Below are 17389 nucleotides of genomic sequence, written 5' to 3'. Positions count from 1 at the left end.
TGACTGACTTTAACTGGGCTGGAGATTATCCCTACAGCTACTGAATGAAGCCATGCAAGAGTCTTGGGGCAGGAGGGGAGACTAGTCCTTTCCTTCCACCAGAGGAGACTGAGGCCCAGGGGTTGGAGAGGGGTAACAGGTGAACTCACAGCAGTGTAGAATGGAAGCCCTGGCCCCAGGGCTGCAGGGAGGGGAGCTGGCCCATCCCTCTCCATGCTTTGAAGAAATTCTGACACCTGTGGGTCTAAATGCTGCCTCTACCACATTCCACTAGCTTCATGATGCTGAGTGAATGAGCTGATCTCTGAACACTTCAGCATGTGAATGAAGTTGGAACCATGACAGTATACTTCCCGAAGGGCTGCTGCCAGGCTAAAATGAGAATAGGTGGGAAGACAGACAAAGGTAGGGCCATTGGTACAGAAGGTAGGGTGCTTGCCTTGTAGGAAGTTTGGGTTCAATCCGGACACAACTTTAATGTCCCCTGAGCCTCACCATATGTGATTTTTGGTACAGCCAGGTGTGGCCCCCAAACAAAAACAAACACAAAATATAAAATTATAAGATGGGGTGTTGAGGAAACAGCTAACAAATAAAACAAGAAAGTGACGATCTTTCTGAAAGGAGGCAGAATAGAAGAGTCAGAAGCAGATACCAGGGGCTGGAGAGATAACATGGAGGTAAGGCATTTGCAGAAGGACTGTGGTTCGAATCCCGGCATCCCATATTGTCCCCTGAGCCTGACAGAAGCGATTTCTGAGCATAGAGCCAGGAGTAACCCCTGAGCACTACCGGGTGTGACCCAAAAACAAAAACAAAAACAAAAAAGAAGCAGATACCAATTTGACCAACTGGTGCCTCTATGGAGGGGGAGGGTTCACTCCAGGATGAGGCCTGCTGGCTCTCCAGAATCACACCGGTCTGCAGCCTGCAGTGAGATTATACAGCTGCACCTGATGGGAAAGAATATTGAGGCAGCAAAAGGTATGTGCTCGGCCAGAGAGTAGCACAGTGGTAAGGCATTTGCCTTAGACGCAGAAGGACACTGGTTCGAATCCCAGCATCCCATATGGTCAGAAGGACACTAGTTCGAATCCCAGCATCCCATATGATCAGAAGGACACTAGTTCGAATCCCAGCATCCCATATGGTCCCCGAGCCTGCCAGGAGCGATTTCTGAGCATGGAGCCAGGAGTTAACCCCTGAGCGCTGCCAGGTGTGACGAAAGAGAGAGAGAAAGAGAGAAAGAGAAGAAAGAAAGAAAGAAAGAAAGAAAGAAAGAAAGAAAGAAAGAAAAGAAAGAAGAAAGAAAGAAAGAAAGAAAGAAGAAAGAAAGAAAGAAAGAAAGAAAGAAAGAAAGAAAGAAAGAAAGAAAGAAAGAAAAGAAAGAAAAAAAGAAGAAAGAAGAAAGAAAAAGAAAGAGAAGAAAGAAAGAAAGAAAGAAGAAAGAAAAGAAAGAGAAAGAAAGAAAGAAAGAAAGAGAAAGAAAGAAAGAAAAGAAAGAAAGAGAGAAAGAGAGAAAGAGAGAAGAAAGAGAGAAAGAGAGAAAGAAGAGAAAGAGAGAAAGAGAGAAAGAGAGAGAAGGAGAAAGAAAGAAAGAGAGAAAGAGAGAAAAAGAGAGAAAGAGAGAAAGAGAGAGAGGGAAAGAGAAAGGGAAGAGAGAAAGAGAAAAAGAAAGAAAGAAATAGAGAAAGAAAGAAAGGAAGAAAGAAAGAAGAAAGAGAAAGAAAGAAAGAGAAAATGAAGAAAGAAAGAAAGAAAGAAAGAAAAAAAGAAGAATGAAAGAAAAAAAGATAGAAGAAAGAAAGAGAGCGAAAAAGAAAGAAAGAGAGAAGAGAGAAAGAAAGAAAGAAAGAGAAAGAAAGAAAGAAAGAAAGAAAGAAAGAAAGAAAGAAAAGAAAGAAAGAAAGAAAGAAAGAAAAAAGAAGAAAGAAAGAAAAGAAAGAAAGAAAAGAAAGAAAGAAGAAAGAAAGAGAGAAAGAGAGAAAGAGAGAAAGAAAGAGAGAAAGAGAGAGAGGGAAGAGAGAAAGAGAGGGAAGAGAGAAAGAGAGAAAGAGAGGGAAGAAAGAAAGAAAGAAAGAAAGAAAGAAAGAAAGAAAGAAAGAAAGAAAGAAAGAAAGAAAGAAAGAAAGAAAGAAAGAAAGAAAGAAAGAAAGAAAGAAAGAAAGAAAGAAAGAAAGAAAGAAAGAAAGAAAGAAAGAAAGAAAGAAAGAGAAAAGAAAAGAAAAAGGTATGTGCTGAGTGTCCTTGGTCCTTGGTTAGGTTGGAAATTCTCCAGTTCAGTTAGGGTCTCACTGTGGTCAGTCTTCATGACTGTGCAAACGTCCTATTTATTACTTTCCCAGCTCCAACCCTTATCTGGTGTCTTCAATCATGACTGATTCTTCTCTTCGTGGGGATGAAGACCGCTGATTTTTTTTATTTTTTTGGTTTTTGGGTCACACCCGGCAGCACTCAGAGGTTACTCCTGACTCTACGATCAGAAATCGCTCCTGGCAGGCTCAGGGGACCATATGGGATGCCGGGATTCAAACCACTAACCTTCTACATGCAAGGCAAAAACTTTACCTCCATGTTATCTCTCCAGCCCCAACTGCTGGGTTGTTGGGGTTTTTTGTTGGGGTTTTTTTTTGGGTTTTTTTTGGGGGGGTTGTTTGTTTTTCAGTCACACCCAACAAGGTTCAGGAGTTACTCCTAGCTCTGCGCTCAGAATCTAGGGGAACTATATGTGATGCTCGAATTCAAACCAGGTCCATCCTGTGTTGGCCTCGTGCAAGGCAAAAGTCTTACTACTGTGCTATTGCTCCTCCACCCTGCTTTTTAACCCCTGCACACCTTACACTTTCTTTGCCATCTTTGTCCCACATCACTTTTCAAGAGGGATTCAGCTAAAAGGATGGAATTGCACCCAACTCTACCCAGCTCTTGCTGGGGTCACCACGCTTTCTTGGGCTCTCCAGCAACTGGAGAACTGTAGGCACTCAGCACCCTGCAGAATAAACACATGGAAGCTGTTAGCAGATAAGGCATTTGCCTTGCAACTGGCCAACCCAGATTCAATCTCTGACTCCCCACATGGTCCCTGGAGCCCTCCAGGAATGATTCTAGAATGCAGATTTAAGAGTAACCCCTGAGCACTGCTAGGGGTAGCCCCCCACAAAAGATGAAAACCAAAAACCAGAATAAACACGTGCCCAGAATCCCCATCACACCACTGCTCCCATGTTCAGCCCAGAGGTCCCTGCGCCAGAAAGGGAATCCTTTACTGAACTCCATCATTCTCCTAAATATTTGTTTATTTGCTTTTGCTCTGGGGCTACAGCCAGCAAGAAAAGATAGGAGGTAATTTAAAGCCACACCCATCAAGACAAGATAAAAGATAATATGTAGTCAAGGTAGAGCATCCCCTTAAAAAGCTCCCTTGCATTCCATAGCTGATCCTCCTTCCTTCCACTATGTGGGAGCTGCTGATGCTCTTAGTGCTCAGCCTCACCTACTTCTTTTGGCCCAAGCTAAAGTCTTCTGATGTTAAATATCCCCAAAGTCTCCCATCACTACCCCTGGTTGGCAGCCTGCCATTCCTGCCCAGGCATGGAGAGCAACACGTGAACTTCTTCAAGCTGCAGGAAAAATATGGCCCCATCTATTCCTTCCGGCTGGGCACCAAGACTACAGTGATGGTTGGCCATCACCAGCTGGCCAAAGAGGTGCTGATCAAGAAGGGCAAGGAATTCTCTGGGCGGCCTCAACTGGTAAGCAGTGCCCATCCCCACATCATCATCCCATTTCCTTCCTTCTTAAACCACCAGGGCTTGTTCTGTTCCTCAGCCAGGACTTGTCCCAGAGTAACTCAGACAGCTGTAGGAGCAGGAAGCTTCCCCACAAACACTGCTGCTGGCTCTTGGTACATAGAGACACCCTGGGACATTTGTTTAAGAGTCTGACTTCTCAGCCTCTCTCTACAGGCAAAATAGAAGAGATGCTCCTTTTCTGGGAAACCTAGAAAAGCTTCCAGTCATCTTTGTGCTGGCCACCTGCAAGACTTCTCTGACCTGGATTTCCTGAGTGAAGGGAAAAACCTGCCGTGTGCAACTCAGAGGGGGAGAGTGGTCAGGGCCCAGGAAAGAGCATTTCTTTACCTGTGGGAGGCCACAGGAGGACAGACAGCTGTTCTCTGTAGTCCAGAGGGTCTGAGAGACATGACCCAGCCTCTAGAGATTCTGCTTGCAACTGCTCAGCTCCCAAGTGGCTTGGCACACAGCCCAAGTTCCTTGGATGCTGAGGATCAGCCACTTGAGCTTCTAGGGTGCTCCTAGAGAGAAAGCAGAGACTCACCACCCAGAAGTGCTCCCCGCCCAACACCCTGCTCAGCACTAGCTGAGTGCCAGGCAGCACATTCTGTCTCTTTTTTTTTTTTTTTTTTTTTGGTTCTTGGGTTACACCCAGCAGCTCAGGGGTTACTTCTGGCTCTATGCTCAGAAATCACTCCTGGCAGGCTCAGGGGACCACATGGGATGATGGGATTTGAACCACCAACCTTCTGCATGCAAGGCAAACACCTTACCTCCATGCTATCTCTGCGGCCCCGTCCTGTCTCTCTTGATCAGGCCAAGTACTCACTTCCCTTTGGCATTTTGTGGGGTCCTCAGTCATCTGCTTCCCTCCTGGCAGAGAGAGGGATGCAGGTGCATCCATAGGGGCCTGCAGGTCAAGGGCGTGAGAGGGGAGGTATGAAAGCCTCCTGTTCTGGGGCATTCTTTGGAGTGGATTCTTTCTGGGTGGATGAGATGCCTGAGCTAAGCCAGCAGATGGAGGGGCTGTAGGTTGGGCCTCTTGCACTCTCTTGGAGGACTCAAGGAAGGCAGGGACCTCTGGGCTGAGCACCCCAGCACCATAGCCTGCTCGCTGGCCCCAAACAGCCACACTTAATGCCCCAGGTAGCAGGGAGGCCCAGAGGGCATCAGGGCCTAGGCCCAGGACCTGCCTTTTGACTTGGGGTTTTCAGGATTCTGTCTCTGATGGGATAAGCAGCCCGGTGGGTGGAGTTAGGCCTTGCTCAGTGCCTTTCAACCCTGGATAAGTGAAGCAGGTGGGATACCCTAGGGTCGGTGTGGCCAGCACCTTGGGAAGGGGAACTGGTCCAGGAGGCCCAGGGCAAGTCTGGCAGGTGACTCTGATCTTTCCCGTTTTCCTTGCTCTCCAAAGGTAACTCTTGACATCCTGTCGAACAACCAGAAGGGCATCGCTTTTGCTAATCACAGAGCCTGGCAGCTGCATCGGAAGCTAGTGCAAGCCACCTTCGCCCTCTTCAAGGATGGCAGCCAGAGGCTGGAGAAGACCAGTGAGCTGGCCCAGGGCCATCCTTCCCCCGGAACTAAGAGAGGAGGGAGGGGTGGCCATCGGCTCAGTGATCTTTCCTTGGACACTTCTGTCACCTAGTGGTCATTTTCTTACCTGCCCCTTGCAAAGATGCAGAATAAAAGGGGCTGAGTGGGAAAAGGAGACGGTGTCTTTTCTTCATTTCCACCCCCATGTCTCTCTCTCCCCTCAGTCTGCCAGGAAATCAGTTTAATGTGTGATTCCCTGACCACCCTGGATGGACAGTCTATAAATATGTTTGATCTCATCTTCCTGATGATGGCCAATGTGATCTGTACCATCTGCTTCAACTTATCCTACAAACTTGGAGACCCTGAACCTGAGATCATGCAGAAGTTCACCAAGGGCATCTTGGATTCCTTGGGCCAGGAGACTATTGTAAATATATTCCCTGTGTTAAAGGTAAGCATAAGACAGTAGGCCTGACCGAGGCCCCAGTGCTTTTCCTACTGGCTCAGGGCACCTTCTCCCCATAGTCACTTCAATCATAGACACAACTATACCCACTGCCATGCTGTCATAAATTTTGTTTTTGGGTTTGGTTTTGTTTTGTTTTGTTTTGGGGTCACACCCGGCAGTGCTCAGGGGTTCCTCCCTGGCTCTACGCTCAGAAATCGCTCCTGGTAGGCTCAGGGGACCATATGAAAAGCCGGGACTCGAACCACCGTCCTTCTGCATGCAAGGCAACCACCCTACCTCCATGCTATCTCTCCAGCCCCATTGTTTTGTTTTTGTTTTTGTTTTGGGAGTCATAAATTTTAATAGTCATATAGCAGCTCTCATTGCCAATTGCCCTGCAAGGATTTTAGTCAGCAGCCCTCACCCTGGAGCCACTCCTCATTGGGCAGCTGAGAATGAATGTGGAAGTTAAAGAATGTGCTCCAAAATAAAGTAAAGAAAGGATGTGCTGAAAGATGGGATGTATCCAAAAGAGAGTCAGAGAAGGGATGAGGTATTTGCTTTGCAGGTGGTTGACCCTGCTTCCATCTCCCAAATCCAGGTCTCTAGAGCCCCATTGGTAGATATCCCTGAGCTCAGAACCAGGAGCAAACCCAGAGTACTGCCTGGTGTGTCCCCAAAACAAATAAATAACAACAACAAAGCAACAAAAAAACAAGACAAATTAGATAGCTAGAATCTGGAGCTAGAGCGATAGCATAGAGTTTAGGGTTTTTGCCTTGATGAGGCTGACTCAGTTTAATCCCAGCATCCCATAAGGTCCCCCATGCCTGCGAGGATTAATTAATTCCTGAGCAAAGAGCCAGGAGTATCCCCTGAACATCACTGGGTGTGGACAAGAGAGAGGAGAGAGAGAGTAAGAGAGAGAGAGGAGAGAGAGAGAGTAAGAGAGAGAGAGAGGAGAGAAGGGAGAAAAAGGAGAGAGAGGAGAGAGAAGTAAAGAAGGAGAGGGAGGGGCCGGGCGGTGGCGCTAAAGGTAAGGTGCCTGCCTTGCCTGCGCTAGCCTTGGACGGACCGCGGTTCGATCCCCCGGTGTCCCATATGGTCCCCCAAGCCAGGAGCAACTTCTGAGCACATAGCCAGGAGTAACCCCTGAGCGTCACAGGGTGTGGCCCAAAAACCAAAAAAAAAAAAAAAAGGAGAGGGAGGGGCCGGGAAGGTGGCACTAGAGGTAAGGTGTCTGCCTTGAAAGCTTTAGAGTAGGACGGACCGCGGTTCGATCCCCCGGTGTCCCATATGGTCCCCCCAAGCCAGGGATGATTTCTGAGTGCATAGCCAGGAGTAACCCCTGAGCGTCAAACGGGTGTGGCCCAAAAAACAAAAAAAAAAAAAAGAGGGAGAGAGAGAGAGAGAGAGAGAGAGAGAGAGAGAGAGAGAGAGAGAGAGAGAGAGAGAGAGAGAGAGAGAGAGAGAGAGAAGAAAGCTAGGATGTGTCACCTGGAGAATTTGAATATCTGACCAAAGAGGTGGATTTGATATTTCTCATAACTTTTCAGGTTTTTCCCAATAAAACCCTGGAAAAGTTGAAGAAAAGCGTGAATATTCGAAATGAACTTCTGATTAAAATCTTGGAAAAATACAAGGTAGGTTGGTACCTGAGCATTGCTGGATGTAGCTAAAAACAAAATACAATATGAGAAAACAAAAGAAGATTAATTACAAGTTAGGTTAGGAGGGGCCCGGAGAGATAGCACAGTGGTGTTTGCCTTGCAAGCAACCAATTCAGGACCACAGGTGGTTGGGTTCAAATCCCGGTGTCCCATATGGTCCCCCCCATGCCTGCCAGGAGCTATTTCTGAGCAGACAGCTAGGAGTAACCCCTGAGCATCGCTGGCTGTGGCCCAAAAAACAAACAAACAAACAAACAAACAAAAAAAGTTAGGTTAGGAGGGACTGGAGATAGCACAGTGGCAGGGTGTTTGCCTTTGCACACAGCCAATCCAGGACGAACAGTGGTTCAAATACCAACATTAGATATGGCCCCCCGTGCTTGCCAAGGGTGATTTATGAGTGTCGAACCAAAGTAATACCTGAGAGCCACCGGGTATGACCATAAACCAAAAAAAAAAGTTAGGTTAGGAGGGTCCAAGACTTGAGGCCAGGCCTGGAAATACTCTTCCCTCACTTAGATGTTGAGGAAACCTTGTGTCTCCATACCGGCATAGAAACAGACAGGGCTCACCAACCTTTCCCAACCAGGAGAACTACACTGGCGACTCTACCACGAGCATGATGGACATACTGATCCAAGCCAAGACAAATTACGCCAACTCAAATTCCACATTGCTTTCTGATGAGTATATTCTGGCCACCATGGGTGATATCTTTGGTGCTGGTGTGGAGACCACCACGTCTGTTATTCTGTGGATAATCGCTTACCTGCTGCATCACCCTCAGGTAGGCGCCCCTTCTTCCATCTTCCCAGCCAACACTAGGTCTGGGGCCAGAGGGGTGAGGGACACTACACTCAGGCCTCCATGCAGCCACATCAAGCTGCTCTGGTCCTGGCCCCTGGGAGAGCTACCCCATCCCCTGCAAGCAAGGTTGGTTCACAGTGCCATCACCAGGAGCCAACTCTCCTGGATATGACACTAGGACCCTGGGAAGCCCACTGCTCATACCTGGCCTTTCTGGCCTTCAGCTGAAGAAGAGGATCCAGGAGGAGATTGACCAGAATGTGGGTTTCAGCCGGACACCAAATATCAGAGACCGGAACCACCTCCTGCTCCTGGAAGCCACCATCCGAGAGGTGCTCCGCATCCAGCCCTTGGCCCCGCTGCTCATCCCCCATCAGGCTATGGTTGACTCCAGGTGCGTCTGCTCCTGAGCCCAGTCCTGAGGCATGGTTCTCCTGACTGAGGGCTTCCCTGGTCAGTCCCTCCACGAGGGTTCATCTTACTGCCCATGTCTCCACCCTTCACCCCTGGGACTCTGCTTCATCCTGGACATATGGTCTGGATGTGGGTGTGGAGGCCAGAATAATAGCACAGCAGGAAGGGCATTTGCCTTGCACATGGCTGACCCAGCTTTGATCCCCAGCATCCCATATTGTCCCCTGAGCACAGTCAAAAGTGATTTCTGGGGCCAGAGAGATAGCACAGTCGAGAGTGTTCGCCTTGTATGCAGCCAATCCAGGACGGACCCCTGAGCACCACCAGGTGTGACCCAACCCCCCTCATAAAATAAAGTGAATTCAGAGTGCAGAGCCAGAAATAACACCTGAACACCGCCAGATGTGGCCCCCCAAAATAAAACAAAACCAAAAATGAGGTGTACTCTGCTCACAGACACCTCAGTTCCCTGTGCCTCTTCACATGGCCTGGCAGATATGAATGGACATGTGTGCAAGAAGGCAGACAGACAAAGGTGGCTAGGAGAGAAACAGAGGTGGGATGGTTCTAAGGAAAAGAGGAGAGGGTGCAGGTGGGAAGAAGGTCCCCTGGCTCCACATGGCAGCTCCCCACTGAGCAGGGTGGGGAGAAGCCTCCTCCAGCCCTGTCTCCCTCTTGGGTGCAGCATCAGCAAGTTCGCCATTGACAAGGGCACGGATGTCATCATCAATCTGTGGGCACTGCATCACAATGACAAGGAGTGGGCCCAGCCTGACCAGTTCATCCCTGGTGAGTTCATCCCTGCTCAGCCCACACACCACTTGCCTGCTTCTCTGGCTTCCTCTTCCCAGTGGCTCCCCCAAACTCCTGGTTCCAACATCGGGACCTGACAGCATCCCCACCACCACCACCCCTGCCCTCCATTGACCCTCATTAGTAGCTCCTTCTCCCATGTGGCCAAACCTCCTCTCTTGGATGCTACTTTCTCCTGGGCTTGGCCTTTCTCTCTGCTTCCTTGGTGGCTGAGAGCACTGTGAGGAGGGCCCATTAGAGGGCCTGAGGCCTCAGACCTGACTTTGCCTCTCACATCTACAGAGCGTTTCCTGGACCCGACCCGGAGCCATCTCATCAATCCTTCCCTAAGTTACCTGCCTTTTGGGGCTGGGCCCCGCTCCTGTGTGGGAGAAATGCTGGCCCGCCAGGAGATGTTCCTCACCATGGCCTGGCTTCTGCAGAAGTTCGACTTGGATGTACCAGATGATGGGAAACTGCCATCCCTAGAAGGTTCAGTCAAGGTGGTCTCTCTGCCCAGTGCATTCAAAGTGAAAGTCCAGATACGCCAGGCCTGGAAGGAAGCCCATGCTGAGGGGAGTCTCTGAGGTCTCTGTGGCCCAACTCCAACCTGGAAAGTCAAAGATAGGCCCTCTGTTATCTCTCCCTCAGCCCCATGTCTCCCTCCACTTCGCCACAGTCACGTGCTTCAGCTACTTTTTCTTCAGCAGGCCATAGCAGCTCAGCACTGTTTGGTTTGTTCAACACAATTAAATTCTTCCAGCAAATCTTTTACTGGACACTCCGGACACTCTCCCTCATGAAGGGGAGAGCACATTCCTGTAAGAGACCCCAAATAAATCAGAGTTCAGAGATTCACTCAGCTACATCCACATTGTTTATGAAGGGTAACAGGAGTTAAGAGGGAGGGGTGTGGTCCTGGGAAGTCTGGGAGGTGTCCATGCTGAGAAGCAGTAAATGAGGCCTCAGAGAGACAGAGGCCAGGATTGTGGGTTCAGAGCTGAGGAAGGGGGGGCCGGGCAGTGGCGCTAGAGGTAAGGTGCCTGCCTTGCCTGCGCTAGCCTTGGACGGACCGCGGTTCGATCCCCCGGCATCCCATATGGTCCCCCAAGCCAGGAGGGACTTCTGAGCGCATGGCCAGGAGTAACCCCTGAGCGTCACCGGGTGTGGCCCAAAAAACAAAAACAAAAACAAAACAGAGCTGAGGAAGGGGCAGGGGGCTCACTGAAATTTGAGGGGGCAATGGGAAATTGGGGGTCTAGTCCCATGATACCTTAGGAAGCAGCAGGGAGTTTGTGTGTCTTTTAATTTTGTGTCAGGTAATTGGTATTTTGCTTTGGTGTGGTTTTTGGACCACTCCAGCAGCATTCAGGAAAGGGAAATGTTTTCTAAGCCAGGTCATTTCCAGTGATACTCAGCCAACCTACCGGGCAGTTCAGTCCTAGAGTATGAGTAGATCATGTGAATGCCAGAGATAGAACGCTCTGCGCACAGGAAGCATGCATGCCTGACTCTTAAGCCCGAGATAAATTTTGATATAATAGGAAGTCACTAAAGACTTAAAACTTGTAAGAGGGGGACCAGAGAGATAGCATGGAGGTTGGGCATTTGCCATGCATGTAGAAGGACAGTGGTTCGAATCCCAGCATCCCATATGGTCCCCCGAGCCTGCCAGGAGCAATTTCTGAGCATAAAGCCAGGAGTAACCCCTGAGCACTGCAGAGTGTGAATCAAAACAAAACAAAAACAAAAACAAAAAACAAAAAACAAAAACAAAAAAACTTGTAAGAGGGAACATCTGATTTATATTTTTAAAAAGATCAGCACCTGGGTTGGAGAGATAGCATGGAGGTAGGGCATTTGCCTTGCATGCAGAAGGACAGTAGTTCGAATCCCGGCATCCCATATGGTCCCCCGAACCTGCTATGCTCTAAGCATAGAGCCAGGAATAGCCCCTGAGCACTGCTGGGTGTGACCCCCCAAAAAAAAATTAGCACCTGTGCTAGAAAGATAAAACATAGGTTTAGGCACTTGCCTTGCATGTGGCTGAGCCTGACTCAATCCCTGGTCCCATGTGGTCTCTCAAAATCAGCTGTGTGTAGCCCATACCTACATGGATTGGTCACATGAAGCCCAATCTGTCCTCTTTCCCCTCAAGGGAGCTCAGTACTGAGGCTGAGTAGATCCTTCACTGTAGAGGGAGGGGAGTGGAGGTCAGATGGAGGAGAACAAAAGCTGGGGTTCTGGGCCTGACAACCTCTGTTTTTTGTTTGTTTTCATTTTGGGGCCATGGTCCAGGGGTTATTCCTGGCTCTGCACTCAGAAATTGCTCATGGTAGGCTCAGAGGACCATATGGGATACAGGGGATTGGACCAGGTCTGTCCCAGGTCAGCCACATGCAAGGCAAACACCCTACCCCTCTGCTATTGCTCTGGCCTCTGACGATAGCATTTTGAGAGCAAGAGAAACAGGTCTTGTTTGCCTGGTACACATGCCATGGCTGGGCTTGAGGGGAGTGTGCCCCAAGTCCACACTCCCCCAGCCCTCCAGCCTTGGTTCTTCATGGGGTCTGTACTGCAGGAAAGGACTGCTTTAGTGCCTCTACCCCTGCTCCCCAGCACAGCTGGTCACTAGAAAAGAAAACTTTGAAGCCATCCTGTCTACAAAATATCCTTAGATGCCCACGGAGACACTGACCTTCGCTCTTTATCCTAAATGAAGTGTCATGTCATCTCCAGCATCTGCTGCTGGCCAGGCCAAGTCAGCCTATCAACAAGTCAGGTTTTCCGGTCTGCCTGGAGAATCTCTGGCTGCACCCCTGCCTGACCCAGTACTCAGAGGGAGAAGGCAAGGGAGCTCCTGCAGAGGCAGAGGAGAGATTTCCCTTTTTAAAAAAGAGCCTCTTCCTTCAGAACAGACATTAGCCAGCTCCCAGCTCACTCCTGACTTGCTGGCCAGTGCACCAGGATCTTGTGTAAGAGCCTTTAGTCTAGGAGGGTTTGGGGGCATCTCTAGGGGGCCTGGGGAGATATTGACCCCATAGTGAATTGACTGGAAAGACACCTCCCTCTTCCCTGACCTGGCCCAGTGTCTCTCAGCTCACAGCAGAGGGGAGCAGATGGGTGGGAGGGAGCCCAGTGGCCCATACTTGTCCAGGGTTCTGCCTGCAGTGAAGAGTCAGCCATGAGCTGAGCTGTGACTCCTGCAAAAGCCATGACTGACTTTAACTGGGCTGGAGATCATCCCTTAGCTACTGAATGGGGCCATGCAAGGGCCATGGGGCAGGAGGGGAGACTAGTCCTTTCCTTCCACCAGGGGAGACAGGAGCTGGGGAGGGGTAACAGGTGAACTCTCAGCAGAGTGGGATGGAAAGCTCCAAGGCTGTAGGGAGGGGAGCTGGCCCAGAAGCTTCTGAGACCTGCCACCTCCCTTCTGTTGCCCAAAGGCCTTTTCACTGCCCTAAGTCCCCTCCCTTAGACTCCAGGCTGTACCTCATGACTTGTAGTCCTAAAAACTTCTACTCCTGATACTGACTCCACGTGCCTCAGAGAACCAGCATCTCCAAAGACACCACCCACCCCTGTTTCTGGAGTTCATCATGGAGCCTCTCATTTCATCCTCCAATACTCTAGGTTTACTCCTGGTCCTGCACTCAAGGATTCACTGAAGCTTGGAAGGACAATACAGTCCAGGGCATCATGTGCAAGGCATATGCCCTACCCGCTGTCCTAACTCTCAAGCCCCACTTTAGTTTTTGAAATGGCTGCTCACCAAACAATGGAATAATGTTCTTGTGAGTGCAGAGAGCAGGGCCTCTCCTGCAGGGGCTGCCAATGTCTTCAGGGGATAGTTGCCCAGAGTACCCACTCAGATAGAAGGGGCGCTTCTTGGTACCCCCAGTGTGGAAAGTGAAGATGAAAATGTTTTGGTTGGCTAGTGGTGGCCACAAAGCTGGGAGCAAAAGCTCAAGGTCTTTCTGACCACACTCAGAGACACAACTAAGAGTATCTCAGGAGCAGGCCAGAGGGCAGGCTGGGAAGACCAGAGGGGGACCCAGTCTTGAGCCCAGATTCACAGTTTCATAAACCCACTTCCTCATCAGTAAGGTGGGATTATGTTCCACCTGTACTGCTCTTTAGGAGGCTTTGATGAGGAGAAAGAGTAGGAAGGGCCGTGAGCAGCTGAGATCCACCTGTGAAAGCAAAGCAGGGTGGTGAGGCCCTCGAGGCAGCTTGTCCTGGAGTCAACGGTGCCTGTAGACTAATCCTAGGCAACTTGTTTGGGGGATCACACCAGTTACTCAGGGGCTTCTCACAACTCAGTGCTCAGGTCACCTTTCCTGGTGGTATTCAAGGAACTGTATAAGACTGTATGGAGAAAATAGATAAAGTTTCGGGAAAAAAAAACATACAGATGTATGGAAAGAACTGGGCCACCTGCAGGCAAAGGATATGCTCATCTCTTGAGCTCTCTATGACCTTCCCTTGGCCTTTTCTGAGGGTGGGGACCAGTGGGAAGGTCACACCTCATGGAACTCAAATGCAGTGCTAAGGACAGGACTTGGGTCATTGTATCAAGCAAACTGCTTAACTCCTGTACCATCTCTCCAGACCCTTCCTTGACCTTCTTAAACCTTAGTTTTCTCAGGTGTGTGTGGTGTGTGTATGTGTGTGTGTGAAAACAAAACAAAACAAAAAAAATAAAACCTCACTTTTCTCATGGGTAGTGGAGGTATGTGTATAGAAATTGTTCCATCTGGTGGGGCCACAGGGATAGTAGTTGTGGTCAGCCTTGATTTTATTCTAGCACCACCAAGAGTAGCTTTTCTTTTTTAACATTTATTTATTTAGGTTTTTGAGCCACATCCAGCTGGCGCTCAGGGGTTAGTTACTCCTGGCTCTGTGCTCAGAAATCTCTCCTGACAGGTTCAGGGGACCATGTGGGATGCTGGGAATCAAACCTGGGTCTGTCCCAGGTTGGCCACAAGCAAGGTAAACACCCTACCTTTGTGCTATTGATCAGGCCCCGAGTCATTTTTCTTTCTTTCTTTTCTTTTTTGTTTTTCGGGCCACACCCGTTTGATGCTCAGGGGTTACTCCTGGTTAAGCGCTCAGAAATTGCCCCTGGCTTGGGGGGACCATATGGGATGCCGGGGGATCTAACCACGTCCTTCCTTGGCTAGCGCTGGCAAGGCAGACACCTTACCTCTAGCGCCACCTCTCTGGCCCCCTGAATCACTTTTCAACACAGAGCTGGAAGTGGTCCCTGAGTACCATTGGATGTGACCCTCAAACTAGAACCAAATAACAACAACTAAAAGTAAACCAAACTTGGGGCCGGCGAGGTAGCACTAGAGGTAAGGTGTTTGCCTTGCCAGCGCTAGCCAAGGAAGGACCGAGGTTTGATTCCCCACCCCCTGCGTCCCATATGGTCTCCTCAAGCCAGGGGCGATTTCTGAGTGCTTAGCCAGGAGTAACCCCTGAGCATCAAAAGGGTGTGGCCCGAAAAACAAAAACAAAAACAAAAGTAAACCAAACTTGACCTGTTATGTGGATCTAACATGGACCTATAGAACTATCAGTGCTTAGTTAATGGCTGATTTATTGTCCTTGCCTATATTGGCATCCAGGGGAGCCCTATAAGCATTTTATGCAGACACCCCCAAAGTCTCCAGCATGGTTGGGAGGGAGTGTGGGTAAATCCAGCAGGTCCATCCTCAAGAAGTAGCTCCAGGACCTGCCCTTGAACTCCAATTGGCCCTTCCCATTGCCTTACTCCTTTCCTGAGGAGCCAGGATAGCTGGCAACAAGTGAGGACAAGGAAAGCACAGAGACCAGCTTTCCAGGGAACTAGCGCAAACTAGCTGTTTGGTAGCATTTTCCCATGGGGTTGGATTTCTTGGTGCCAGGAAAGCAACGAGGAGCAGCCTTAGGAGGACACAGTGCAAATCAAAGAGAAATCCTTCTTCAGCAAGCCTCTCTGGGCGCTCTTTTATTTCCTCAGAGAGAGAAACACTCTTGAGAGTAAAAGTAAAAAGGACTGGACCACCTGAGCATTTTACAATGTTTTTAAGACTCTATGGAATTGAATCTTAATCCCCAGCAAGAGACCCTTCAGTACTGAGGGACTGTGACCAGTGAAGTCTGGCTGGGTGTGTGATCTGGACAGGAGATATAAAAAACAAAACAAAACAAAACAAAACAAAAACTATGTTGTGATTAGAATAGATAAAGCATCGAATAAGATGAAGATGTCTGGTTTATATTTTTATTTGTTTGGAGGCCATACCTGGTGGTGCTCAGAGGTTACTCCTGGATCTACACCCACGAATCACTCCTGGCAGGCTCGGAGGACCATATGGGATGCTAGGAATCAAACCTGGGTTGGTCAAGTCCAAGATAAGTACATTACCTGCTGTGCTATCTCTCTGCTCCCTCATTCACTTTTTACCACATTACTGCCTCGGCTGCTCCATCTTCCTCTAGTTCCCTCTCACCATTGAAATATCAGAAGTTCTTGTGACTTCAAGAGAGAACTTTAGGGGCCGGAGAGATAGCATGGAGGTAAAACGTTTGCCTTGCATGCAGAAGGACAGTGGTTCGAATCCCAGCATTCCATATGGTCCCCCAAGCCTGCCAGGAGTGATTTCTGAGCATGGAGCCAGGAGTAACCCCTGAGCACTGCCGGGTGTGACCCAAAACCACACATACACACACAAAAAAAGAGAGAGAGAACGTTATATCTCTTTTCTGGCTGACTAACAAGTTGATGCTCTGGGCTTTGAGGTCTACAGATGTGAGTTCAAATGCTGCCTCTACCACATTCCATTAGCTTTATGATGCTGATTGAATGAGCTGACCTTGAACACTTCAGAATGTGAATGAAGTTGGGACCATGACTTCCTGAAGGGCTGCTGCCAGGCTAAAATGAGAATAGGTGGGGAAGACAGTTAGACAAAGGTAGGGCCATTAGTACAGAAGGTAGGGCGCTTGCCTTTCAGGAAACCCTCCTGGGTTCAATATAGACACCCTATATGGTCCCCCTGAGCCTCACCAGATGTGATTCTTGAGTACAACTAGGTGTGGCCCCAAAACAAAAACAAACACAAAAGATAAAATCATAAGATTGACTATTGAGGAAACAGCTAACAAAACAAGAAAGTGACCATCTTTCTGAAAGGTGGCACAATAGAAGAAGCAGAAGCAGAAACTGATTTGACCAACTGAGGCCTCTATTGGGGGTGGTTCGCTCCAGGATGAGGCCTGAAGGCTCTCCAGAGTCACGCCTGTCTGCAGCCTGCAGTGGGACTACACAGCTGCACCTGGTGGGAAAGAATATTGAGGTGGAAAAAGGAATGTGCTGAGTGTCCTTGGTTAGGTTCAAAATTCTCCACTGCCCCTGTACACAGTTCAGTTGGGGTCTCACTGTGGTCAGTCCTCATGACTTATATATATAGTCTGGGCAAACATCCTGTTTATTTCTTTCCCGGCTCCAACCCTTAACTGGTGTCTTCAATCATGACTGATTCTTCTCCTCGTGGGGATGGGGACTGCCTGCCTTTTAACCCCTATACACCTACACTTGCTTTGCCATCTTTGTCCCCCATAACTTCCCAGGAGGGATTCAGCTAGAAGGATGAAGTTGCCCTCAGCAATTCTACCCAGCCCTCCACCCCATGCTCCTGCTGGGGTCACATATGCTTTCTTGGGCTCTCCAGCACCTGGAGCACTGTAGGCACTCAGCACCCTGCAAAATAATATGTGGGGGCTGGAGTGCAGATTCAGCAAGTAAGGCATTTGCCTTGCATGTGGCCAACCCAGATTCGATCTCTGGCATCCCACATAATTCCCGAAGCCTTCCAGGAATGACTCAAGAATGCAGAGTCAGGAATTACCCTTGATGGGGCCAGAGTGATAGCACAGCAGTA

General features: G+C 49.1%; 1 protein-coding gene across 1 annotated transcript; it reads left to right on the top strand.

Moving 5' to 3' along the window:
- The first annotated feature begins 3455 nt into the window (after positions 1–3455).
- Positions 3456–10048, top strand: LOC126033429 (steroid 17-alpha-hydroxylase/17,20 lyase-like). The gene is made up of 8 exons (XM_049790415.1): positions 3456–3752; positions 5206–5341; positions 5552–5781; positions 7335–7421; positions 8038–8235; positions 8480–8649; positions 9355–9458; positions 9765–10048. The coding sequence occupies exons 1-8, from the start codon at positions 3456–3458 to the stop codon at positions 10046–10048; spliced, it is 1506 nt and encodes a 501-aa protein (XP_049646372.1).
- The last annotated feature ends 7341 nt before the right edge of the window (positions 10049–17389 follow it).

Source organism: Suncus etruscus, chromosome 17, assembly GCF_024139225.1.
Source record: "Suncus etruscus isolate mSunEtr1 chromosome 17, mSunEtr1.pri.cur, whole genome shotgun sequence".
Taxonomy (NCBI): domain Eukaryota; kingdom Metazoa; phylum Chordata; class Mammalia; order Eulipotyphla; family Soricidae; genus Suncus; species Suncus etruscus.
Note: the sequence above shows the minus strand (reverse complement) of the source record. Positions and strands in the feature narration are given on the sequence as shown.

Coding starts and splice junctions, on each gene's coding strand:
- LOC126033429 (XM_049790415.1), top strand. CDS start 3,456: ATGTGGGAGCTGCTGATGCTCTTAGTGCTCAGCCTCACCTACTTCTTT. Junction 5,342..5,551: donor CCAGAGGCTGGAGAAGACCA/GTGAGCTGGCCC, acceptor CTCTCCCCTCAG/TCTGCCAGGAAATCAGTTTA. Junction 7,422..8,037: donor AAATCTTGGAAAAATACAAG/GTAGGTTGGTAC, acceptor TTTCCCAACCAG/GAGAACTACACTGGCGACTC.